This window comes from Bombyx mandarina, chromosome A1 (assembly GCF_030267445.1).
Source record: "Bombyx mandarina strain Sakado chromosome A1, ASM3026744v2".
Lineage (NCBI taxonomy): Eukaryota > Metazoa > Arthropoda > Insecta > Lepidoptera > Bombycidae > Bombyx > Bombyx mandarina.
This window is the reverse complement of record NC_143234.1, coordinates 245,244-267,170: the sequence shown is the minus strand read 5'-3', so window position 1 is coordinate 267,170 and position 21,927 is coordinate 245,244. Positions and strand designations below refer to the sequence as shown.

Sequence of the window (21,927 nt, the reverse complement as noted above, 5' to 3'; positions counted from 1 at the left end):
TAGTGAAAGTATCAATTATTAAACTGAAATACAAAATTACATAATATTTTCCAATAAATTTCAATTATGACATGCGTGAATGTGTGTGCGTAGGATATGCTAAGCACACAGTTACAATTGTCACATTTATATATGTACGTATGTGCGTGTAGTGATGGTTGTGGTGTGTGTGACATCCCTGAGCGAGGGCGGGCAGCGGGCGGCTCGAGGCGGCAGTGTGACGCGGGGCGCCGCGTCGGCCGCACGCGACATGCGCCCCCTCTAGCGGACTATGTTCCTACCCGAGCTGCCGCGAGCCTGCATGGTGGACGACGTAGCGACCTACTTGCAAGCGCCCTCCTCGGGACAGGTGGCTACAATTATTAACAACAAAACCCATATGTAATTAACAATGATCATATTAACAGATGTTGTGAGCTATGGTGTCGCTTGTGCGCGTCAGCCGCCCGGGTATTTTGGGGACGTTTCATTCTGCCGACGATCGAAAGCGGATCGCGTGCCGTGAGATTTTCTCCAATATTTACAGAATATTTTTCCTAATCTTTGACACGTGCTCTTCGGAAGTGAGGTTAGGTTAGTGGGAGAAGGGGTCCGGGAGTGTATGTGTGGTGTAAACAGATCGATAGAAGTCCAAGTAAACAGCGGTGACAGTTGAGCACTCTCCGGCTCCCGTACTCCACGGTTAATGGTTAAAGTAAGAATTGGCTGCGAGTTCGATGTCCCAACTACAAAATTTTACGATCTAAGTTTTTTTTTATTTTCATTACATGTCATTGCTGTTTATTGCAATAGTTATAACGAAAATTCTACGGGAATCGATTGAGACAAAATACACACATACATTTTATATGTACGTTTGAAAAGATTTAAGTTACGTATTACACAAAATTTCCATTTAAATATCAATTAATCAATTTTATTATTCTAATTTAATTAACAAATATTAATAATACAAACTACATTTATTCATTAAAACTTTAATATATTTTTCAAATCTCACACAGACTTAATTTTGTTTCAAGTCAGTATCAAATCGTAAAGATATAATTAAAAATAAACAAAACGTTTCAAAAAAATTTAAACTGATTTAAGACAAAATCCAAAAACAAAAGAAAATCAAAGAATTTAAAAGTAATTAAAATATAAAATGAGATTTAAAATATAGTACATTTGCACAGTTAGGAATACGGTAGCTCCATACAAATATAAACGAGCACGCTCCATATAATCTTATTACGTTACAGCGTCACAGTAACGTTATTACTAACTAAAGTTTTATTAGTAAAAGGGCGATAAGATTTATATAATGGCGTTGTGGATGGCAATCGATATGGGAACGAAGATGTGGGACTGCAGGGGAAATACGGCATAGCGTAGCATAACGCCCATTCATATCTGCAGTTTTGTGCTTTTTGCTAATGGAACGCCTCGGATTCGAACATCGAAAAAAGCACTTTCATAATACATCCTACTAGGAATAGGAATTTATTCATCTAGGAATATTATTTTAGTGGATTTGTTATTTTTTTAATTACTTTCACCAATCAATAGTATTTTTTGTTGAACAAAATTTAATTTTTTTTCTTTATTAATTAATATTAAAATATAAATTCAATATCATTTGATAATCAATTAATTTCAATTTTACCCATTTTATATTTACGTCTCTATCATTATGTAGCGCTTATAAACGTTAAATAGACCTTATTCTAAGCGAGATCGAAAAATACGTAAATGATAAAACGGTTAATGTTAATAATTTTTTAATTAATAACAAACTATAATGCTTACTATTTTTTTATTGCAAAGCTCCGTGAACGAGCTTACGGTCCACCTGATCTGAGTTGTCAATCATTTAGAGCAATAAGGTTAAAATCGAAGTTTAATAGTATAAATGTTCCATGCTTCGGACTAGAACGCACGAATGCTTCGTAGCAGAAATAGGCAGGATGATATAAACAACCCGGGCTGGCTCATAATACGCTCTATCATACGTGATGTTCAAATATTTAGTCGATGAAAAATTTTGATTTTTGATTAAACTGACTTTGGTCAGTTTAATCCTATCTAATTCTAAACAGTAAAGTCTCATCTGTCCACGGAAACGAAACGGTCAATTTTACTTCAAACACAAGGCCAACAACGATTGCCGCCAGAGAGCAACCCTCGCCAACCCTCGCCAACCCCTGCCAACGCTAGCTCAGCGCGGACAACGGAACCGGAACAACAACCATCGCTAGATAACTGGAATTCCTAATTTAATTTCGCAGCAAGAACTGCATTCGGTCTGCGAAAATTGTGTTTCCTTTAATGGGTAGTGCAGTGCTGTTACAACGTATCTACGACGGGCCAATATAGAGATGACCTAGGCTAAACTAAAGTGAAACGAAATTATAATTATTATTTAATTATTAGCATGATCGCTGATATACAGGTCATCGAGATGATGAAAGATTTATTTTTATAAAAAACACCCCTTAGAAAGTGTAAGATACTTTGGGCGATCGTAATAATGATTTTGAGTTAAAACCTATATCCCCTGAATTCTATTTCTGAGCACATAAAAAAATATTTTTCAATTACTTCATCTCAATATAGAGATCAGATAAGGTCTCAATTTTGTATCAAGAAGACTCGGACGTACCACTGATTGTATGTAATAAAAAACGATAAAATAGAAAGAAGTTTAACATTATTTTCCCAAACATTTCCTGACTTACAAACAAACGTCTCTAGTCCGTTGTCAGTGTTAATGTACTTAAAATATTTTGGGACGCCAATAAAACGTTACATTCGCCGGTTTTAAAACTATAAAAATTGTGAAATAGGGACATTTTAAATCGGCACGAAATATATATTATTGCGTTGGTCGCTGCGGGCAGACGTTTGGGACGTGTGCTTTTTTCGATGTTAATATTTTGGTAGAGTCCGCTATTTTAATAAGATTATAATATTAATAATAATTTCAATATCAGACAGAATTTCCTGGCGTTGACTTTCAATAAGTAGTACTTTGTTCATTGCTTCCGAGATAAGAGTATTTTTCATTCTGGATCTAATAATGAATCATAAAAGTTTCTTTAAATCAGATAATATCAGAAAAATATAAAAGATTTAAAACGTTTAGATCTGTTTTGTTTAATCAACTTAATCTAACTAATTTATACAACATCAGTTATTTTCTATTCATGATTATGCCATCAAATATAACGTACAATAAATAAAGAACGCAATACAAATAAAAACCTAAACCATAGGAAATCACATAACACACACACATTATGATTTTGTTTGATTAATGACATAAAAAAAACCATTTTGGAGTGTAATCTAAATTGTTCACATAAAATACATTTGTTAAAATCGTGTCCACATTTTAGTGTGTAATCAATGTTAGTAATATTGTGTCCGAAAAATACCCGGGGGGCCGCTGCGATCCGCGTCGCATCCGTGTTACAAACTCTATACAATGTCTATCCCTCGTGTCTTCCTTCACACCTTTTTCTTGCCACTCGGTGTTTGAATGTTTTTCACTAACTGTTAATGTTGATATTTAATCGTATATAATTGTTGTTAGTTCCTTATTGTTCGTGTGATTTTTTTTGTATTCGTGTGAATAAGTGCATTGAATTATTTGTTATTTGCGGTTTTTTACTTTGCACTCTTAAATACATTTTTAAAGGGAGATTACCTTTTTAAATACTACATTAATGATTTAAAGATATCTACGCTCGTAATTAAAGTATAAAAATATATTTAAATTCACACATCAATGATTGTACATAATATGTATATTTTTATTATTTTATTTGCAGTTGTGTCATCTTTTCTATTTTTTATCACACTTATGTGTAATTAGAAAAACGTAAACATTATGATTTAATAAATGAATAAAATTAAAAGATGGCACGTCAAATATTTAATTTTATACAATCAAGAAAAATGGGAATATGACTTATTTGAAATTTTCAATTAGATAATAATTTTTTTTAGTAATCCCGTAATATAATTACAGCTTAAAAATTAGTATAAGTAATCTGTAATTAAATAGACTTCGTGTTTCCTCCCGTTTTTCTCTGATATTTGTGTACGCCCGGTGTATATGTGCATGACTCCTGAATGCACCCCCGCAAGAATGTAATGCACGTTCTCGTTATTTGATTTTATGTTAATTCGTAATCAATTTTTTTAAATTTCAATACGCAATCTCTGCAACTCCATCAGTGCAATGGATTTTTGGAAATTGGTGTATTTTTATTTACTTACCTTTTCAAAATCTTCTCAGTGTCTATGTTATCAGCCGCTAAAATACTTTTTGTTCCACGTTCGTTTGGTCCTTGTTTCTGTTTCCTTGCTCTGATATTGAACATTAACAATATTGAAATCCGTACAGAGCATCCCGTAATCAATAATTCCAGCAATGAAATCTGTATTTTATGGTTTTGTTTTTTAAAAACTTATTGGGATTACTGTAACAAAAAGTATTTTAACGTTCAATTGAATGTCTGTAAAGTAAAGCCTGAGTATACAATATTAAATACTCTATTCTGATTACAACTGACAACAACAGAAATTAAGATACGTTTAATTATATTACAATACATTTGTGATTTAATTGAGTATCATTTAATTATTATGCTAATTCCAAAATATTTAGTAATAAAGGATATTTACAATTGGTCAATTTGTTACGTGAATTATTTTTCAATGATTTTGATTTTTTTTCAGATGAGAGTATTTAATCTAAGTGTCTGTTTATTAATACTTTTGCAGCTACAATATTTCAGTATGTGTGTGTCTATTATTAGGTTACTTAGTTGTCAAACTAATGATTAATTTTCTGTGGTTTTTTTATTAAAAATTAAAATAATCGCTCTAGAGGGTTTTTAAAATTATATAGAAAAAGTCGGATTAAGTCAAAATTTAGATTTTTTTTGAGGAAATATTTGATTACAATTTTTCAAAGCGATTATATTATTTTTTTGCATAAAAAATATCTGGCTAATTCGGGAGTGTAAAAATAAAATTGGTGTTCAAGTATCAACACAAGCACGACCTTTCAGTAAATTTATAAATTCGCTTAGTTCGATATTTAGCTGTTTTGTGAAGCCAATATTGAGTTATCAGGTACTTTGTAGAAGGTACAGATACCTTGAGTATTGTTAGGATGTTTAGTTGCCTGTTCGACACCTTTAAGGGTTTATTTTTAAGAATGTTAGTGGCAGGTCCGGCGGTCGATGCAACAGTAAGTGAATACTTGGATTATTACAGGTATGTGTTTTTTTTGTCTTATTTCAAATCAACAAGCTGAAGTTCTTTCGTAGCGTCACTGAAATATATCCATTAAGTTATTTTCACAATGTAACATTATTTATCGTGTTAAGGGATGAAAGTGCTCACGGCTCGATGCTAAGTGGTCCCAGGATGTCAAAGTCACATGTGAATATCGTCGCACGCATTAAGGTTATTAGTCTTGGTCTCAATTGCGTATTATAATATAATGTAAATATGATAATAAATATAATATAAATTAATATCCAGTGAGAACGTAGCATTTTGTTTGTGATATATTTTTTAAATGATACAATCGTTTGTAAGACAACAGTAATTATCAAATTGTTTTCTTAATTGATTTAAATCGAAAATTGATGCATACAAAATAATACAATCATTATTGTTTCAATGTTCACATTGTAATAAACTTACGTAAAGCTAGTTGTAACTTGTAACCAAAGTAATCAAAGCACACTAATAATTGTTTTTGTCGTGCGAAAACTTCTTCAATACGAAAGAATAACACTTACTTAAAGAAGCGTTTACTAATTATCCAAAGTAAAACATTAATTTACAATGCGAAAATAGGCAGCGCCATTCTGTCGAGGCATCTCATTTTATTAATCGCCTCTCAACTTCGCCTATTCTTATTTATTAGCTCTTGGTTTTTATTTCCTCCGAGGAGGGATACACTTATGACCTCAGTTTTATATCTGTTTGTTCGTTGTTCATATAAAAATGGGCATGTTTCTTGATGTGTTGTAGACAACAACTTACTTGTTATTGCAGATAGGATTTTCTGTTAATATTTTTGATTTTCCCATCGGGAGATGAGCAATAGGATTAAAAGGATATATGTGCACTTATTATAAATTACAATATCTTAATACTTCTAATTGCCAATATGAGGACTTCACTGTATGTCCAGGGCTTATAGGAATCGGATGCCTGATTTTTTCTAGTAAATAATAATACTAGTCGTCTATTAATAATCTTGTGTTGGCATAACTAAAGTGTTAGTAATCGAATAGTATAATTATCAACTTTTAAAAATAAATTTGCTTAAAAACGGTTAAACAGTTTTTCCATGAACTTTCCATGAGCCAATAGAATAAATGACAGTCAATAAATGTCACTAATTAATTAGCAGTTCAAGCCGCAGCTCATTGTGTGATACAAAAACATCATAACAAATATATTTTTTGCAAAGGCGTTCACGTAATATTTGAGTGTTGAAATTTTCTGGTAATCTATCTATCTATCTATCTATATATATAAAAATGAATTGCTGTTCGTTAGTCTCGCTAAAACTCGAGAACGGCTGGACCGATTTGGCTAATTTTGGTCTTGAATTATTTGTGGAAGTCCAAAGAAGGTTTAAAAGGTAGATAAATATGGAAATGCTCGGAATTAAATAAAAATAACAAATTTGTTTTTCCTTTGATGTATCCCTCGTCGGACGGATTCCTTTTGTTTGTTTTAAGTTTATTTTATACAAAAGTTTAGGTCTTATAATTCTTGATTGAGGCACGACGAAGTCTGCCGGGTCAGCTAGTATATACTTAATCTGGTCATAAATACTGTTACAAAGGAAAACAAAAAAAAACTATGGCAAATAACATTTATTACTTTTACAGTGTGTTAGTTTAATACATAAATATAAAACAATTTAAAGTATAAAAAGCTTATTCGAAGTGATCTCCATTGGCTGCAATACAATCCTTTAAACGTTGAGGCCAGTTATGAATAGAAGCACGCACTCTTTCCATGGGAAAAATTTTCACTGCCAATCGTACGGATTGTTTTAGGGACTCCAAATTATCATGGCGTTTAGAGCAAGCTGTACTCTCTAAAACTGACCATAAATCATAATCCAGCGGATTAAGATCGGGACTAGACGACGGCCAGTCTTCATCTCTGATGAAGTCCGAAACGTTCGTTTCCAACCAAGACTGCGTAGACCGAGCTTTATGACCTAGCGCCGAGTCTTGCTGGAAGGACCATTCTTGATTATTGAACATGGTGTTGTTAAGGGGCTTCACTACCTTCTCAAGAATGGTATCTTGATACACTTGTGCCGATGTTTTGATACTTTTTTCACAAAAGTATGGCTCAGTCACTCCTTCATAGCTAATACTCCACCAAACCATCACTGAAGTCGGATAGTGCTCACGTTGCACTCTATCGACTAATTGGGAAGCTTCCTTAGAGCTTTGAGCATAAATACGGTCATTTTGTTTGTTAAAATGTTGCTCAATTGTAAAAATGTTTCTCACCGTAAACAAAATTTTTCTATGAGCTCCCTTTGCGTACCGCTTCAGTAGTTGTTTCGATTTTACCACCCTATTCGCTTTTAAATTATCAGTTAAGAAATGACCAGTACGTCTCTTATAGGCTGCAAGTCCTAAGTCAAATTTTAAAATACGCGACATGGTTCTAGGTGCTATCTTCATCTCCCGAGATAAAATCTTTTGCTTTCGGACAGGATTTCTTCGAATTCTTTCCCTTACATCTTTGACCACCTTTTTCGTACGAACACTACGTGGACGGCCAGATCTTTTTCTGTCACAAACAGAAGAGGTCTCATTGCACCTATTAATAGCGCGGTACACAAACATTTTACAAATACCAAGCGTATGGAGAGTTTTAAAAATTGCATTTGGCTCCATACCTACTTTGTGTAATGCAATCACAGCGATTCGGTTCTCTTTATCACCCCACTCCATTTTAATATCGCAAAATATTGTACAATGTATTGGCGCCAAAATGAGAAAACTCAATGAGCAATCGTATAAAAATGACAGATTCCAAATTCAAATGTAATATTTTGTTTATTTTTGACTTATAATATTGTGTTTGAAAATTAGAAAATCGTCAAATGATAAAACAAATCCGAGATGAACTGTTCATTTTTAGACTCTTGAAAACTTTTATATGTAAATATGTAACTGGAGTCGGGCCTCGCCTCACTGCGACTGTCGTTAGACGTGGTTTCACATCCACAGCCACTACTCTCTCACCAGTAGTATCGCTTACGGCCGCCGCGTGCTGTCTACACGTATGAACATATCGGCGTATTGTAAACATGTCCTTCACATACCTACCTACAAATAGAAAGACCATATCTATGTTGTTTCTAATTTTCTTAATTACAATAACATGGGAACTATTGTAGTAACAGAAGATTCAATAAATCATAGAATGTTCGAGTCAAATCATGTACCCGGAAGAGTCCTTGTTTACATTCCCCTGACGTCATTAATCACTGGCCAAGGACAAGGGGCTGTCAAGGACTTTCTTTATATAATATTCCTTTATCGTACGTACAAGGTTTTAGTAGTAGTTTTGCCTTATATGGCTCGACATTGTGAGCGTGTTAAAATATCACAAAGTTAATGAAACATTCGCCGAATAGGAATTGGGATCGAGTCCTTTTCAGTATAAAAGAAAAATCGTGCTAATGAAAACCACAGAGGGTTGAATTTTAATTATTGTTAGTCTATTTTTCAGAAATTCACGAATTACTAAAATTTTACCGGATTATAATAATAATATGCGGTTGTTGAGATATTAGAATCCCATCAGAATCACTCCTAAGATTGATTCAGAAAAACCGATACAAAGAAAAATAAAGGTCTTTCAAGGTCTTTATTTCGAAATCAGAGCTAGACGGTTCTTAATTTTTTTATTTTATTGCATAGCGGTTAACGGAGCCCATAGACATCTATAACGTAAATGCCACCACCCACCTTGAGATATGAGTTCTAAGGTCTCAGTATAGTTACACCGGCTGCCCCACCCTTCAAACCGAAACGCATCACTGCTTCACGGCAGAAATAGGCAGGGTGGTGGTACCTACCCATGCGGACTCATAAAAGGGTTTGATTTTTTATCACACATTGTTATTCCTTCAGCACGGAAGTCAATCGTGAACATATGTTAAGTACGTGTTTCATTAGAAAAATTGATACCCGTCTGCGGGATTCGAACAATGTTGCATTGCTCGACAAGATTGCACTGGACGTCTTGTCGGAGTAAAAGCTTATGGTTTTTAGTTCGGTATTGATGTTAGGGGTTGTAAGGATGACCACGATCATCACATAGACCAGACCGTGATCACGAAAGAAAAGTCTCACGGTATTGTGATGTGGTTGACCACTTCCTCTGAACGAGGCGGCTGAATGTTTCGCAATGAAAATAGGCAACGCAGCGATGACCACTCAATGACTTTTCTTTCAAATGATCGCTACCCCTCGGTCCGCCGGCGTTATTTTCCTAAAGTTTATTTTTTTTTATTTTTTTTATTGCCCTTGTAGGCAGACGAGCATACGGCCCACCTGATGGTGAGTGGTTACCGTCGCCCATGGACTTCAGCAATGCCAGGGGCAGAGCCAAGCCGCTGCCTACCTGCCTCATCTTATCAGCACCGAATAGACAGGACCAGCTCTACCATCTTGCAACGCATACCGCAATAATGAGCGTCTTTAAAAATTACATTTGAATACGAAAGTTATACAATCTTCATTACACACGTCCTATGAGCAGCTCCGTCTGTTAGCATCGCAGTTACAACTCGCACAGAAATTGCTTCACGTCTTGTAACGACCTAGTTAAGTTTAATGGGACGTCGGGGTGTTTAGTTGAAACTAGTTTTTGCATTTGATTTCGTCTGTAAGCTTTGAAATATTCGCGTTCGTAGTTTCTATCGGCTGAATATCCCATTTGAATGAAAAAAATAATATATATATATTTGAAGATTAAAACGGATTCTGAATGTCATGGATCGAGAAGCATTTTAAGCATCCTTTCTAATTATTATGTCTAACAAAATGCAAAATTGAAATTAATGAACAATTATAAATTAAATATGTATCATGGTGGCGGGAGGCTGGGGCATCGCCCGTTGGTGGTTCGTGAACTCCTCAGCATAGGAGTCTACGATGAGGGCTTATATTCAGGAAACATTGAAATATATAGACTGTAGTATCGACTTTTCACTGCTTTAACATACGGTTAAATTACTAAAGTAATCAGGGATTGCAATAATAATTGCTGATTTAAAGTCAATGTGTTTGTGGATGACCACCGCGTGCTAGTGCGGTCAACAAGAGAATAGAGTGACTATACGTTCGTCCGCCATGACTAACGCAACTCCGTTCGGTGTTACCCGCTCTCGATTAAAATTAACATTTAGTCGAATAATCGAGACGATTAATGGACGATTAACAAGTGACTGGACTAACACAATCGAGTCTTGGGGGCAGCGGCTATTGGCTTATTGGCAGCTTGATCATGAAATCCTTCCGTTGCCTCGTTTTTGTGCGAAAGAATTTATTTAAAATCTTACTACACGAGTGTCAAGTATCATGTATATTCATATTTCTGTAACGCTAGTCCATAGTTTCGTCTGTCGCTGAGTGACATTGAGAATGGCAGTGTCAAGGCCAGGCCGGACCGTGTACAGTTGGCAGTACACATGGAAACGTTGCCAAGTACCGTCCAGGGAAGAGGAACTTTTTTACCTCCTTGTTAATAACTCTACAACAACTATGTGGTAGACTGTATTCTTTCGTTCATGGAATAGAACAAAAGAGACAAAAAATTGAATGTCTCTTTAGAACTGGTCACTATGATTCCGTTGTCTCTCGGAGCTGAGGTAGTTCCTACCATCTGAATCTACTGCGTCAAGTCACAGTTGGATTTAGAGTATAGTTTAGAGTTCTTTTTCCCTGATCTGAAATATACTCGGTACTGTACAAGTGTTACGACATACCATTCTTCAAACAGGATTTTAAAAGAGTCTTTAAGGGATAAGCAGTGACTTGTCTATGCCCCTGTCAACATGCTACAGTAACTGCTCACCGTTGCTTTGGTCGTGTACTTGTTTCTCTTTGAAAGTACGAAAATATTTAATTAATTAAAGCTCATGTCCTTCAATTACGTCGAGATTGGTTTGTTAAATAATTGACAAACCTTAGTGTTGCCAATAAAAAAGTTAAAAAAAAGATAAAGCTGTTTTTCTGTCAGTTCTTCATCTATTTGTAATGGATCTTATTCTTTTATTAATACGCTTTTATTAGCTTCATACGTATGTTAGTATGTAACGGATATCTTTGAACATGATTTTGACCCCCTTCAAAATGTCGGATTTACTCGAAATTTGGCATACTTTTTAAGGACCGATGACAATTCAATATCTTACACAGTTTTGATCCGTTATCCTTACTAGGATAATCAGGATTAGCGATTTTTTCTTTTCCTGAGACCCGGAGTGTCTGCGTCAAGACCAAGAAGGGAAACTACCAGGCGCGCCGATCACCTATTTCTCGGATAAGTTACCGACTGATCAAGATAAAATCTTTGAAAAATTTTGAAAATATAGAAATTCAACTAAAAATAAAAAATAAATATTTTAAAAAACTAAAAAAATACGCTTTTATGAAAATTTAACTAAAAATAAAAAATAAATTTTAATTATAAATAGTACAAGAAAAATTTAAAAGAAATCGTTTGGTGCTTTTCAGGATATTATCTAAATAACCCTTCTACTCAATCTGTTCAAAAGATATTTATAACTATTGATACCATGCACCCCACGGCTTTTTTTACAATAAAATCATTTTTACTTACACAATAATTCAAATTTATTACCTTTTTTTTTTCGATTTATCATTGATATTGATGAGCTTTCTTCTTATTCGTAAAACAATATTGGAAATAATCAGATGTTTCTCTTCAAAATGCCAAAAACAACAGAAAAAATGTCCTACATAAAATGAATCTCAATCTAAATGTATCAGTCACTACGGTCGAGTTTTGAACGCTAGGGGTTGTAAGTTTTATAGTCGAATTGAAGTCTGAATTCGAGCCGTCACGACTCATTTATCGGTAAAGTGCTTTAATAAGTCATTTCATTTGAAAAAACAAAAAATTCAATAAAGTTCTTTAAAAATAATATTTTTCCAGGAGAACCCCTACCTGCCCGAGATATCGTATCTCGTGGAGAACTATCTGAACAATTGTCATCGGCAGACAGCGTCGTTGGACTGTTATCTTTCCGAGTTTGTGGTTTAGATCGGTTTTTCGATGGCAATTTTCTAGTGACGTCGGTTAAAGTTTTTATTTTTATTTTTTATTGCTTAGATTTGTGGACGAGCTCACCGCCCACCTGGTGTTGATTGGTTACTGGAGCCCATAGACAACTACAACGTAAATGTCGCCAACCACCTAGAGACCTGAGTTCTAAGGTCTCCCTTGTAACAGTACAACGGCTGCTCCGCCCTGCAAACCAAAACGCATTACTGCTTCACTGCAGAAATAGGCACAGTAGTGGTACCAACCCGTGCGAACTCACAAGATGTCCTACCATCAGTAAAAGCCAGCAATATCTAAATAGGCAGCGGCTTGGCTCTGCCCCTGGCATTGCTGAAGTCCATGAGCGACGGTAACCACTCACCACCAGGTGGGCCGTATACTCGTCTGCCTACAAGGGTAATAAAAAAAATTCTCTTATAATAATATAATATCTAATCAATCGTGGTCTTGCGCCTATACCAGTCTAAACCACCCCATACCGGCTCAATAGTCACAGGTTTGAGACTATGGAAGCACTGTGTCCTTACTGTTGTCCAAATGAATTGGAAAGTCGCGAAGTGTATTCAAAAGCGCGAAAGCCATAGGAGTCACGGAGTGTCGCCGCTCATCTATAGAGGTTTGATCGAAGTCTGGATGTCTTTGGAACATGAATACCTCATCCTTCAGATAAGCCGATAGTTTAGTTAGAGATTGGAGGGAGAGTCAATGCGATTCTTAGGTCCTTATACAGCATTAACGAGTCAATTAGTATTTTGAGATTTACCATTAGTATTAATAGTAATTCACAACTGGTCCAAAGCAGTTTCATTGACGGTAACATTGAATATTTATAGTTAAAAAAGGCATCCTTATAATTCATCATTTCTTTATTCTTTATTCTTTATTGTACACAAAGTTAATATTACAGTAATTGCGATAAGATATAAAAATGGCGAGATTAACTCAACAATTGAGTTTTCTACCAGCTAACCGTTCTTAACGAAGGAAAGCTTTAAATGAGTGGGTAGAAGAATACAATCTAATCAATTTACAATCTAAACAATAATAAAAAATAAAATAAAAAACACTAATACATAATATATCAGACTACATATATACATACACACATAAATAACGTAAACATATACATACACGTACATATATAATGAAATACATAAAATAAATACATACTTTTTGAATTATTTTGTGTTTTAAAAGCACGTGTTTGTAAAAAGTCCAAAAATCAAACCCGCAAAATGAATGCGTGATTACTGGTGTTAGGTTGTTTATTTTTTCCTATTTCTCTCGTAATGCATTCGTGAATTCTGATTTGAACAGTTGGATAGGCGTTTTACAATACAATTGAGACTATAATCTCATGCCTCAAAGTAGCTACGTTCGTGTTTAGGGGGGGCTCAGCCGTGCTACCTATCTGAGCGAAAAATAATAATTAAAATGCTCTATTGACTACGGAAACTTACCTATATGTTTTCGAAATTCTGTACAAAATGTGTGAGCTTTGCGCAGAGCTTCACGGAATTAAGCTGTCGTAAGAGTCTTTCACGCCCTTCTGTTTGTTGTCAAATTCATTACGACCCAATTACTACGGAAGTCGATAAATAACACTGCGAATTGGTGATTGGCTTTTGATCTTACGGTTTTTGGTTCGTTTCAAATATTTCATTGAAAATAAAGCTACATATATACTTTTTAAAGTTGTCTTTTTTAACTTAGCAGTTAGTAGGCTGCGACCTCGTTCATCCACGAATACAAATGAAAATAACTTCATCATATCTGGATGGATGGATGGATCTGGACTGCCCAATAATGCAACACTGGACACGTGTGCATGTTGAGCACTCTGGATCCAAACCAGCCTTTAGGTTAAGGTGGTTTTGATGTTGATTTTGAGTTTTTGTATTATTATTATTTGATTTTTTGTTTTTTATCGATTTTTTTATTTTATTTATTTTATTTAATTATTATTATTATTTATTATATTTATTTTAATTAATTATTAAAATTATTTATTGCTTTTGTTTTATTCCAAGATTGTAGTTATTATTTTTATTTTTATTCTGGTATAAATGAAATGTTAATGAATGTAATGTGGATGCAAAATCTGAAGTAAATGAAATAAAAAAAAATAAAAAAAAATTGGATTCGGTTTGGTTCGTCAGTTACGACAGAAGACACGATTGACAATAATTTTCTTGTTCTACTGATCGCAGTCACAGTCGTGGAGCTAGCTTTACGTTTTAAAATGATTAAAAATGTCTTGTTTCCTTTGATCGTGATGGTGCTATTTCCCCGATAGCAGGCGGTCGGGCGGCCGGTGCCTTGCGCAAGCCGAAGCTAAATGCGGCACCTCAGCTCTAAATATAATCTGCAACACTGCAACCAGCCCATACGACGGATTGCTCCTGCCCGAAGGGAGATTCGGTGTTCGTGTTGCATTTTCGTAGATTCACAAGAATCTTAGACGCGATTTAAAACACTTTGATATCTTCCATCAGCCGTAACTTCACTGTAAATATTTATAACTAGCTGACCCGGCAGACTTCGCAGTGCCTCAATCGATAAATAAAAGACCTAAATTTTTGTATAAAATAAACTTAAAACAAACAAAAGGAATCAGTCTGACGAGGAACACATCAACGGAAAAATAAAATTGTTATTTTTATTTAATTCCGAACATTTTCATATTTATCTACCTTATAAACCTCTGGACTTCCACAAATAATTCAAGACCAAAATTAGCCAAATCGGTCCAGCCGTTCTCGAGTTTTAGCGAGACTAACGAATAGCAATTCATTTTTATATATATAGATTTGTATATAATAATGTCTATAATATAAATACGAAAATATACTCTAATATATCATTACACTAGCGACCTGGTGGTGCAGCATTAGCGGTCCCACAACTAGGCCGAGAGCCCGGGTTTGATTCTCAATCCGGGCAATACGAGACGAACAGTCTCTGGGATTTAGTTTAATGTAGATAGAAATACGTCTATCTACCTATAAAACAGGAAATCTTAGTTTGAGGCCAGATAACCGTGTGTGACTTGTCCCCAATTATCTTTATCTATATATATAAAAATGAATTGTTGTTCGTTAGTCTCGCTAAAGCTCGAGAACGGCTGGACCGATTTGGCTAATTTTGGTCTTGAATTATTTGTGGAAGTCCAGAGAGGGTTTAAAAGGTAGATAATTATGAAAATGCTCGGAATTAAATATTTAAGTTTATTTTATACAAAAGTTTAGGTTTTTATTTATCGATTGAGGCACTACGAAGTCTGCCGGGTTAACTAGTATTATAATAAATGTTTGGTTTTACTTCTCGACAAAACAATAAATCTAAATATCATTTATTCGTAAATTTAAAAACAATCAAATCAGTTTTACACCTGTCTTTTGTGACCAAGAATACTAATAAAATAACCAAATAGGACTGCACAGTAGGTTTGTTTGTTCATGTATTTATATGTATTTGAATTTTCGAAAAGATATCTGAAACTATTATTAGTTCTGTAAAATTGATTTGGTGTACCGGGTATTATTCACGCTCGCATATCTGTCTGAAGTCAACCCTCCCTCGGAATTATAGGCTGTAATTGATAAATAATATAGGTGACAGGCATCCATAATTTAAATACACTTAAATTATTTTGTACATTTTGTATTGTGTAAATATTTTGTGTTGTAATGTACATCTCTGAAAAAGGTCGAACACTGAACGTTCTTCTCAGTGGTAATATTGTACAGCGAATCTATATATTAATACGTGAAGTAAAAACTTTGTACCCCTTTTTACGATAATTGCGCGGGCGGAGGAGTATGAAATTTCCTATACTTATAGAGAATATAGAGAAGAAGTGCAGAACGCAATTTTTTTTTAAATTATATATTAAAAAACATTAATTCAATAAAAAAAGCGTTACACACACTACCATGTGTTTGACACAACACATACATAAAAATATACTCTTTGTTTACTGTCAATTGTGAAACTTTTGTTATTGTTTAAAGTCAGTGGTCGAATTGAGAATAGATTAATATTGTTTGTCTTTAATATTATTTATCTATAGTGCAGTTTTGGCGAACACTGTGATTAAATTATCGAATTAATAATAATGTTTGACAATAGAACCATAATAATGTTTAAACTTATATTTTTAAATAATTATAGTCGAATTTCGACTACTGCGGGGCCACTAGTCGGTGATAAATTCATGAATATTTGACAGAGCATATGAAGGAGTACTTACGTACGTGCTCCAAGGAACTGCTTGAGATGATTCCGTATTTGGTTCTTATCATCACACCGCCCGCCATCGGAGCGGAGTTCATCCAAACTATCTAGTAGCACTCGCGTATCACCAGATACCTTGTGCCACGTAGCATCCGGCTTCTGAATGAACTCTCCTCGGCGGTGTTTCCTTAACTATTTGACATGTTCATCTTCAAACTAGAATGGCATTACCGACCTTCATCAGCATCTGTAACCACTCAGTATCAGGTGGGTTCACATGTTCGCCTACACTAGCGATAAAAAAATCTTGTTTTTTTTTTCTTAGATGATTGGACGAGCTCATAGCTCACCTGGTGTTAAGTGGTTACTGGAGCCCATAGACATATACAACGTAAATGCGCCACCCACCTTGAGATTTAAGTTGTAAGGTCTCAGTATGGTTACAACGGCTGCCCCACCCTTCAAACCGAACGCATCACTGCTTCACGGAAAAAATAGGCTGGGTGGTGGTACCTACCCGTGCGGACTCACAAAAGGTCCTACCACCAGTAATTACGCAAATTATAATTTTGCGGGTTTCATTTTTATTACACGATGTTATTCCTTCACCGTGGAAATCAATCGTGAACATTTGTTAAGTACGTATTTCATTAGAAAAATTGGTACCCGCCTGCGGGATTCGAACACCGGTGCATCGCTATATACGAATGCATCGGACGTCTTATCCTTTAGGCCACGACGACTGATATTAACATTTTGGTGCTGATAGCCGTATTTCTTCGGATGTATGGTGAGGAAGCAGAACCATTGCTAGTGGCACGAGGAAGCCAGTTTGCACGTGTATCAGGTGTTTTATTATCATGTTAAATCTTCCAAACAAATGTAATGTTGTATTGAGTGGACACAACAAGATGTAGGCTTTCGTTAACTTTGGCCAATAAATTTGAATAAAATTTATAAAATCTCACGATAATCAGTCAGTTGCATATATTGCATTAGTAAGTTTGGATAGTGGATAATAATAAATATGCTTTTGGTTTGTATTTTCGGTAAACAGTAGTTTGCTATTTCGAACCGATATGAGGAATGTTCATACGAAATAAGGGAAATTTAACATTTGCTAACTTCCGGAATATAATTTCGTGAAAGTCCATAAACAAACTAATTGTATTTTGTTAATTTTATATATTATTTGATCAATTGTTTGAAAATTTCTGTTTTTATATTAAACTAGCGACCCGCCCTCGCTTCGCTTCGGAAACTGTAATTTATTATTGATTTCTCCACTATTTAACGGATGTTATCTATACATCTATACATATATGGATGAATGAATGGTAAATTATATAATATTATAACTATGCACTGCACTAAAATTCGCATGTCAAATAATGACAAAGCATACACGCTGCTTTTAATTTATGTAATAACTCATTTTCACTATGCTTGGCGAATAAATGATTTCTTTCTTTCTTTCTTTCTTTCTATAAATAAAATTGGAGTGTCTGTTTGTAATTTTGAAATAGCCTCTTTTTACTACATGCATATGAATATATATACGGTACATACACCAAAATAAAGTTTTTCACAATTTTTGTCTGTCTGTCTGTCTATCTGTCTGTCTGTTTGTTCCGGCTAATCTCTGGAACGGCTAGACCGATTTTGACGGGACTTTCACTGATAGGTAGCTGATGATATAAGGAGTAAGTTAGGCTACTTTTTTAGACTAGTTTTGCCCCGCGGCTTCACCCACGGTACGACAATAACTGCGGGTAACATCGCGGGACTCAGCTATCATTCAATAATAAAATTTAATGTTTCCGAAGCGAAGCGAAGCGAAGCGAAGCGAGGGCGGGTCGCTATTATACATATAAACCTTCCTCTTCAATCACTCTACCTATTAAAAAAAACCGCATCAAAATCCGTTGCGTAGTTTTAAAGATTTAAGCATACATAGGGATATAGGGACAGAGAAAGCGACTTTGTTTTATACTATGTAGTGATGTTATTTTTAATAGGTTATTATGAATAAGTATCGTTTTCAACTACTCTCTGCTTTAAAATCTGTTAGATCAAATTTTTTTCAAACACTAACGCAATCTTCATTGAATTTACGCATCAAACTCCATAAAATATTAAATACCATTAAAGCCCATAGAAAACGCCATAAACAACTATGCCCACACCCGATTTCCCCCATAACACGCCTCGCCACTGCATTTACGGCACGCTTGCACGATATACTGACGCCACATAATATGGCGCAGATTTTCGGCTACACAAATTGCTGTGTAATATTCAATTAGGTCGATGTATGGCTTTCGACAGCGTTATTGGTCGGCGCATATGTTGTGTGATATATGATTAGTTTTCGGCTTAAAGCGCATCCCTATTTTCGGGAACGTTCCGTTGGTCAATCCGCTGCGATAGGTACGCGTGTCGACTTTTGCTATGAGATAGTTATCGGACGGGTCGGTTGCGCGTCCGTTACCCATTAAACTATAATAGAATGGCGCAGTTACAACGGAAATTATTCACAGGGATTTGAGATTTTTTTTACGCGCGTATTTTTGTCTTTTGATTTTTGTCTTAAGAGCGCTATGGATTTTGTTATATGACATTCTAATTCTATTGAGGATTAGCTGTGATATGTATGTAGGTACTTATGTAATTGCGTACATTCGAATGTAGTGGCAAGATAAGGCAGTCGCTCAGGCGTTTTTTGATAAATCTCCAAATTGTAGCATCGGCTTTTGAAGGTTAGCTAGATATTTCTTTGGTTTACTTTAAAATTTTGACAATATTTCAAAATATGTCATGTCTTTGATGTGTGATAAAAGAACTTTTAAATATTTTTTGAATTAAATTTAAATTCTGTCAAACAGGAGCTAACACATCATGTGGTTTCATGTTTGAATTGGATGGTGTTAGACTAATTAATGTCATAGTGACTAAGAAAAAATATACTAGGATCTTGAAGATTTAATGAAATACGTGGTTGATATTTGAGTTCGCGCGAACGGTTCCCGTCGATTCCCGGCGTCCGTTTGTCCCTCAAGGTGCGTCGCGTCGCTAAATATAAACGCGTACGAGGCGTCTCCGCACTTTTCGTCGGGCGGCCAGCTGCCAGCCACGCGTCACCAGTTACCTCATGCGTTAGTAACGGTGAGGACCGACAAGGACGGGTCACGGCAGGACTGAGCCCCGGCCGTTACGCAACAACATGGCCGCCGTAGAAGACGCGGGAGAGATGAGCTGTCACGGGATATTTATGAAATTCGAACTAAAATAGATCTGGTAGCGGCTCCGGCCGAGTCACCTTGACGGCGTCCGTTACATAACCGAGACGGATCGAACGCACGCACTCCAAAATCAAATTCGAAAATGTCAAAAATCCATGACGCGTACTGTGACGTGGCGGTCGTGACGCAGCTCAGTGTTGCCACTCCTCCGACTAATAAATTTATTGTTTGGCATGTAAACGGATGCGTCGGAGCCAAGAAATTACAGCGTTCGGTAAAAAAAAATATTGAATGAACCGAGGGAATAATCGGGCGCGTGCAGCAGCGGCCGGCCAACACTCGCCAACACTCGCCAGCATTCGCCAACACGCTCCAACAAGGTGCCGCGCGTGGTCCAACAGATGCAAATTATTTTTTTTGAGCAGGACTACGTCCATCGGCCGCTCTGAAACTCCTTTTCGTTTCACTTGACAGTTTTTATCGGAGTTTTTAATTACTCTTTTGTCGTAATGGCGTCGCGAGCCATTGGGGCGGCGCACTTAACGTGCAGGCGCGACTTTTTATTTCACGATTGCTGCCGCTAATGATTCTCTGCGTCTCCGAGGGTCTTGTTATTCGTGGGAGCAGTCCGTTTGCTCGTGTATCGTTTTCTCCCGGAATAAAGCGAAGAATTAATGCAGCCTAACGTTGGTTGGAATGGAGACCGCGTGTGGCGCCACTTTTGCGATCTTAACGCATGCTAAGTGCACGCTCCCGTAGGCAGGTACGCGTCTATTAATTACCGGAGTGCATACGAATTGGCTGCGGGGACTTGTTATTATGCGCAGAAGGAGCTCAAAACGAAAATACACGCGCGTATTTCGAGTTGCATCGGCGTTTGAATTGACGCTACAGAGGTACATACAATTCTCAATGAGACTTTTTTGTTTTCATAGAAAAATACTCTCTACGATGATCTTTAAATGTAAAATTCAAACCTTAAGCCATTCGTTTCAATGTGTTTCACCGGTTATTACACTATCAGTCCTGAGAAAATTCGCTTAAAAATTTAATGAAGCTACAGAAAGCGTTTTCTCAACCCAAATCCACAAATAATAATGTAGATAGCTATTTTTTTGGAAGAAAGTATTCCTTTACAATACGACTGGTTCTGAGGTCTTTCCAGTTTCACCAAGACAGCTAGGTAATCATGAGATCAGTCAGGAGGGGTGGGATTTTGCTAACAGTTAACCGAGCACGACCTAATAGCTCAAGGGCAGCTGCTTCGTGAGTTCATCTACTATCGGCGATGTTTTTATTTATTTATTGCATAGATGGTTAGACAAGCCCGTCTGGTGTCAAGTGGTTATCGGAATCCATAGACATCTACAACGTAAATACCGCAACCCACCTTGAGATATAAGTTCTAAGGTCTCAAGTATAGTTACAACGACTGCCCCACCCTTCAAACCGAAACGCATTACTGCTTCACGGCAGAAGTAGGCAGGGTGATGGTACCTACCCGTGCGGACTCACAAGACGTCCTACCAACAGCGAAAATAAAGATCTCCGCCTTCTTCGTTCGAGTAAGCCGGTATTGATAATGCGTTCTTAAACGTTGACCGTGTTTTAGAAAATAGAGTGCTATCCGTCTACCTGCAAGTTAAAAAATTATATAGTTCTCATTTTATAGTACACTAGTGACCCGCCCTAGCTTTGCTTCGGAAAAATTAAATTTTATTATTGATATGGGGAGCGGTACATATAGTGCAGAACCGGACCGAGTGGAGAAAATTGACATACAGTCACGATCCTCAGCATTGAGGGAACGACCAGAAAGAAGAAGAAGAAGAAGCTGAGTCCCGCGATGTTACCCGAGGTTATTGTCGTACCAAGGGTGACGCCGCGGGGCGAAGCTAGTCTAAAAAAGTAGCCTAAGTTACTCTTTATATCATCAGCTACCTATCAGTGAAAGTCTCGTCAAAATTGGTTGGAGAGACAAAAATTTAAAAAAGATTTTGCTATATGTACTGTGGTATACATACTTACGCAATTAGTAAAAAGTGGTTATTTTATTATTACAAACAGACAATCCAATTTT

General features: G+C 36.0%; 1 protein-coding gene across 11 annotated transcripts in view; it reads left to right on the top strand.

The window, feature by feature from the left end:
• The first annotated feature begins 200 nt into the window (after window positions 1-200).
• Window positions 201-21,927, top strand: part of NfI (Nuclear factor I) — a 70,164-nt gene continuing 48,437 nt past the window's right edge. For 10 of the 11 annotated variants that reach the window (XM_089739363.1, XM_089739360.1, XM_089739357.1 and 7 more), the window contains exon 1: window positions 201-349. In XM_089739363.1, coding sequence (XP_089595489.1) covers window positions 272-349 — 78 coding nt within the window. In that variant the 5' untranslated portion in view covers window positions 201-271. Of the gene's footprint in view, window positions 382-21,927 lie in introns of all 11 variants that reach the window. The other variant, XM_089739359.1, reaches the window with a different exon arrangement.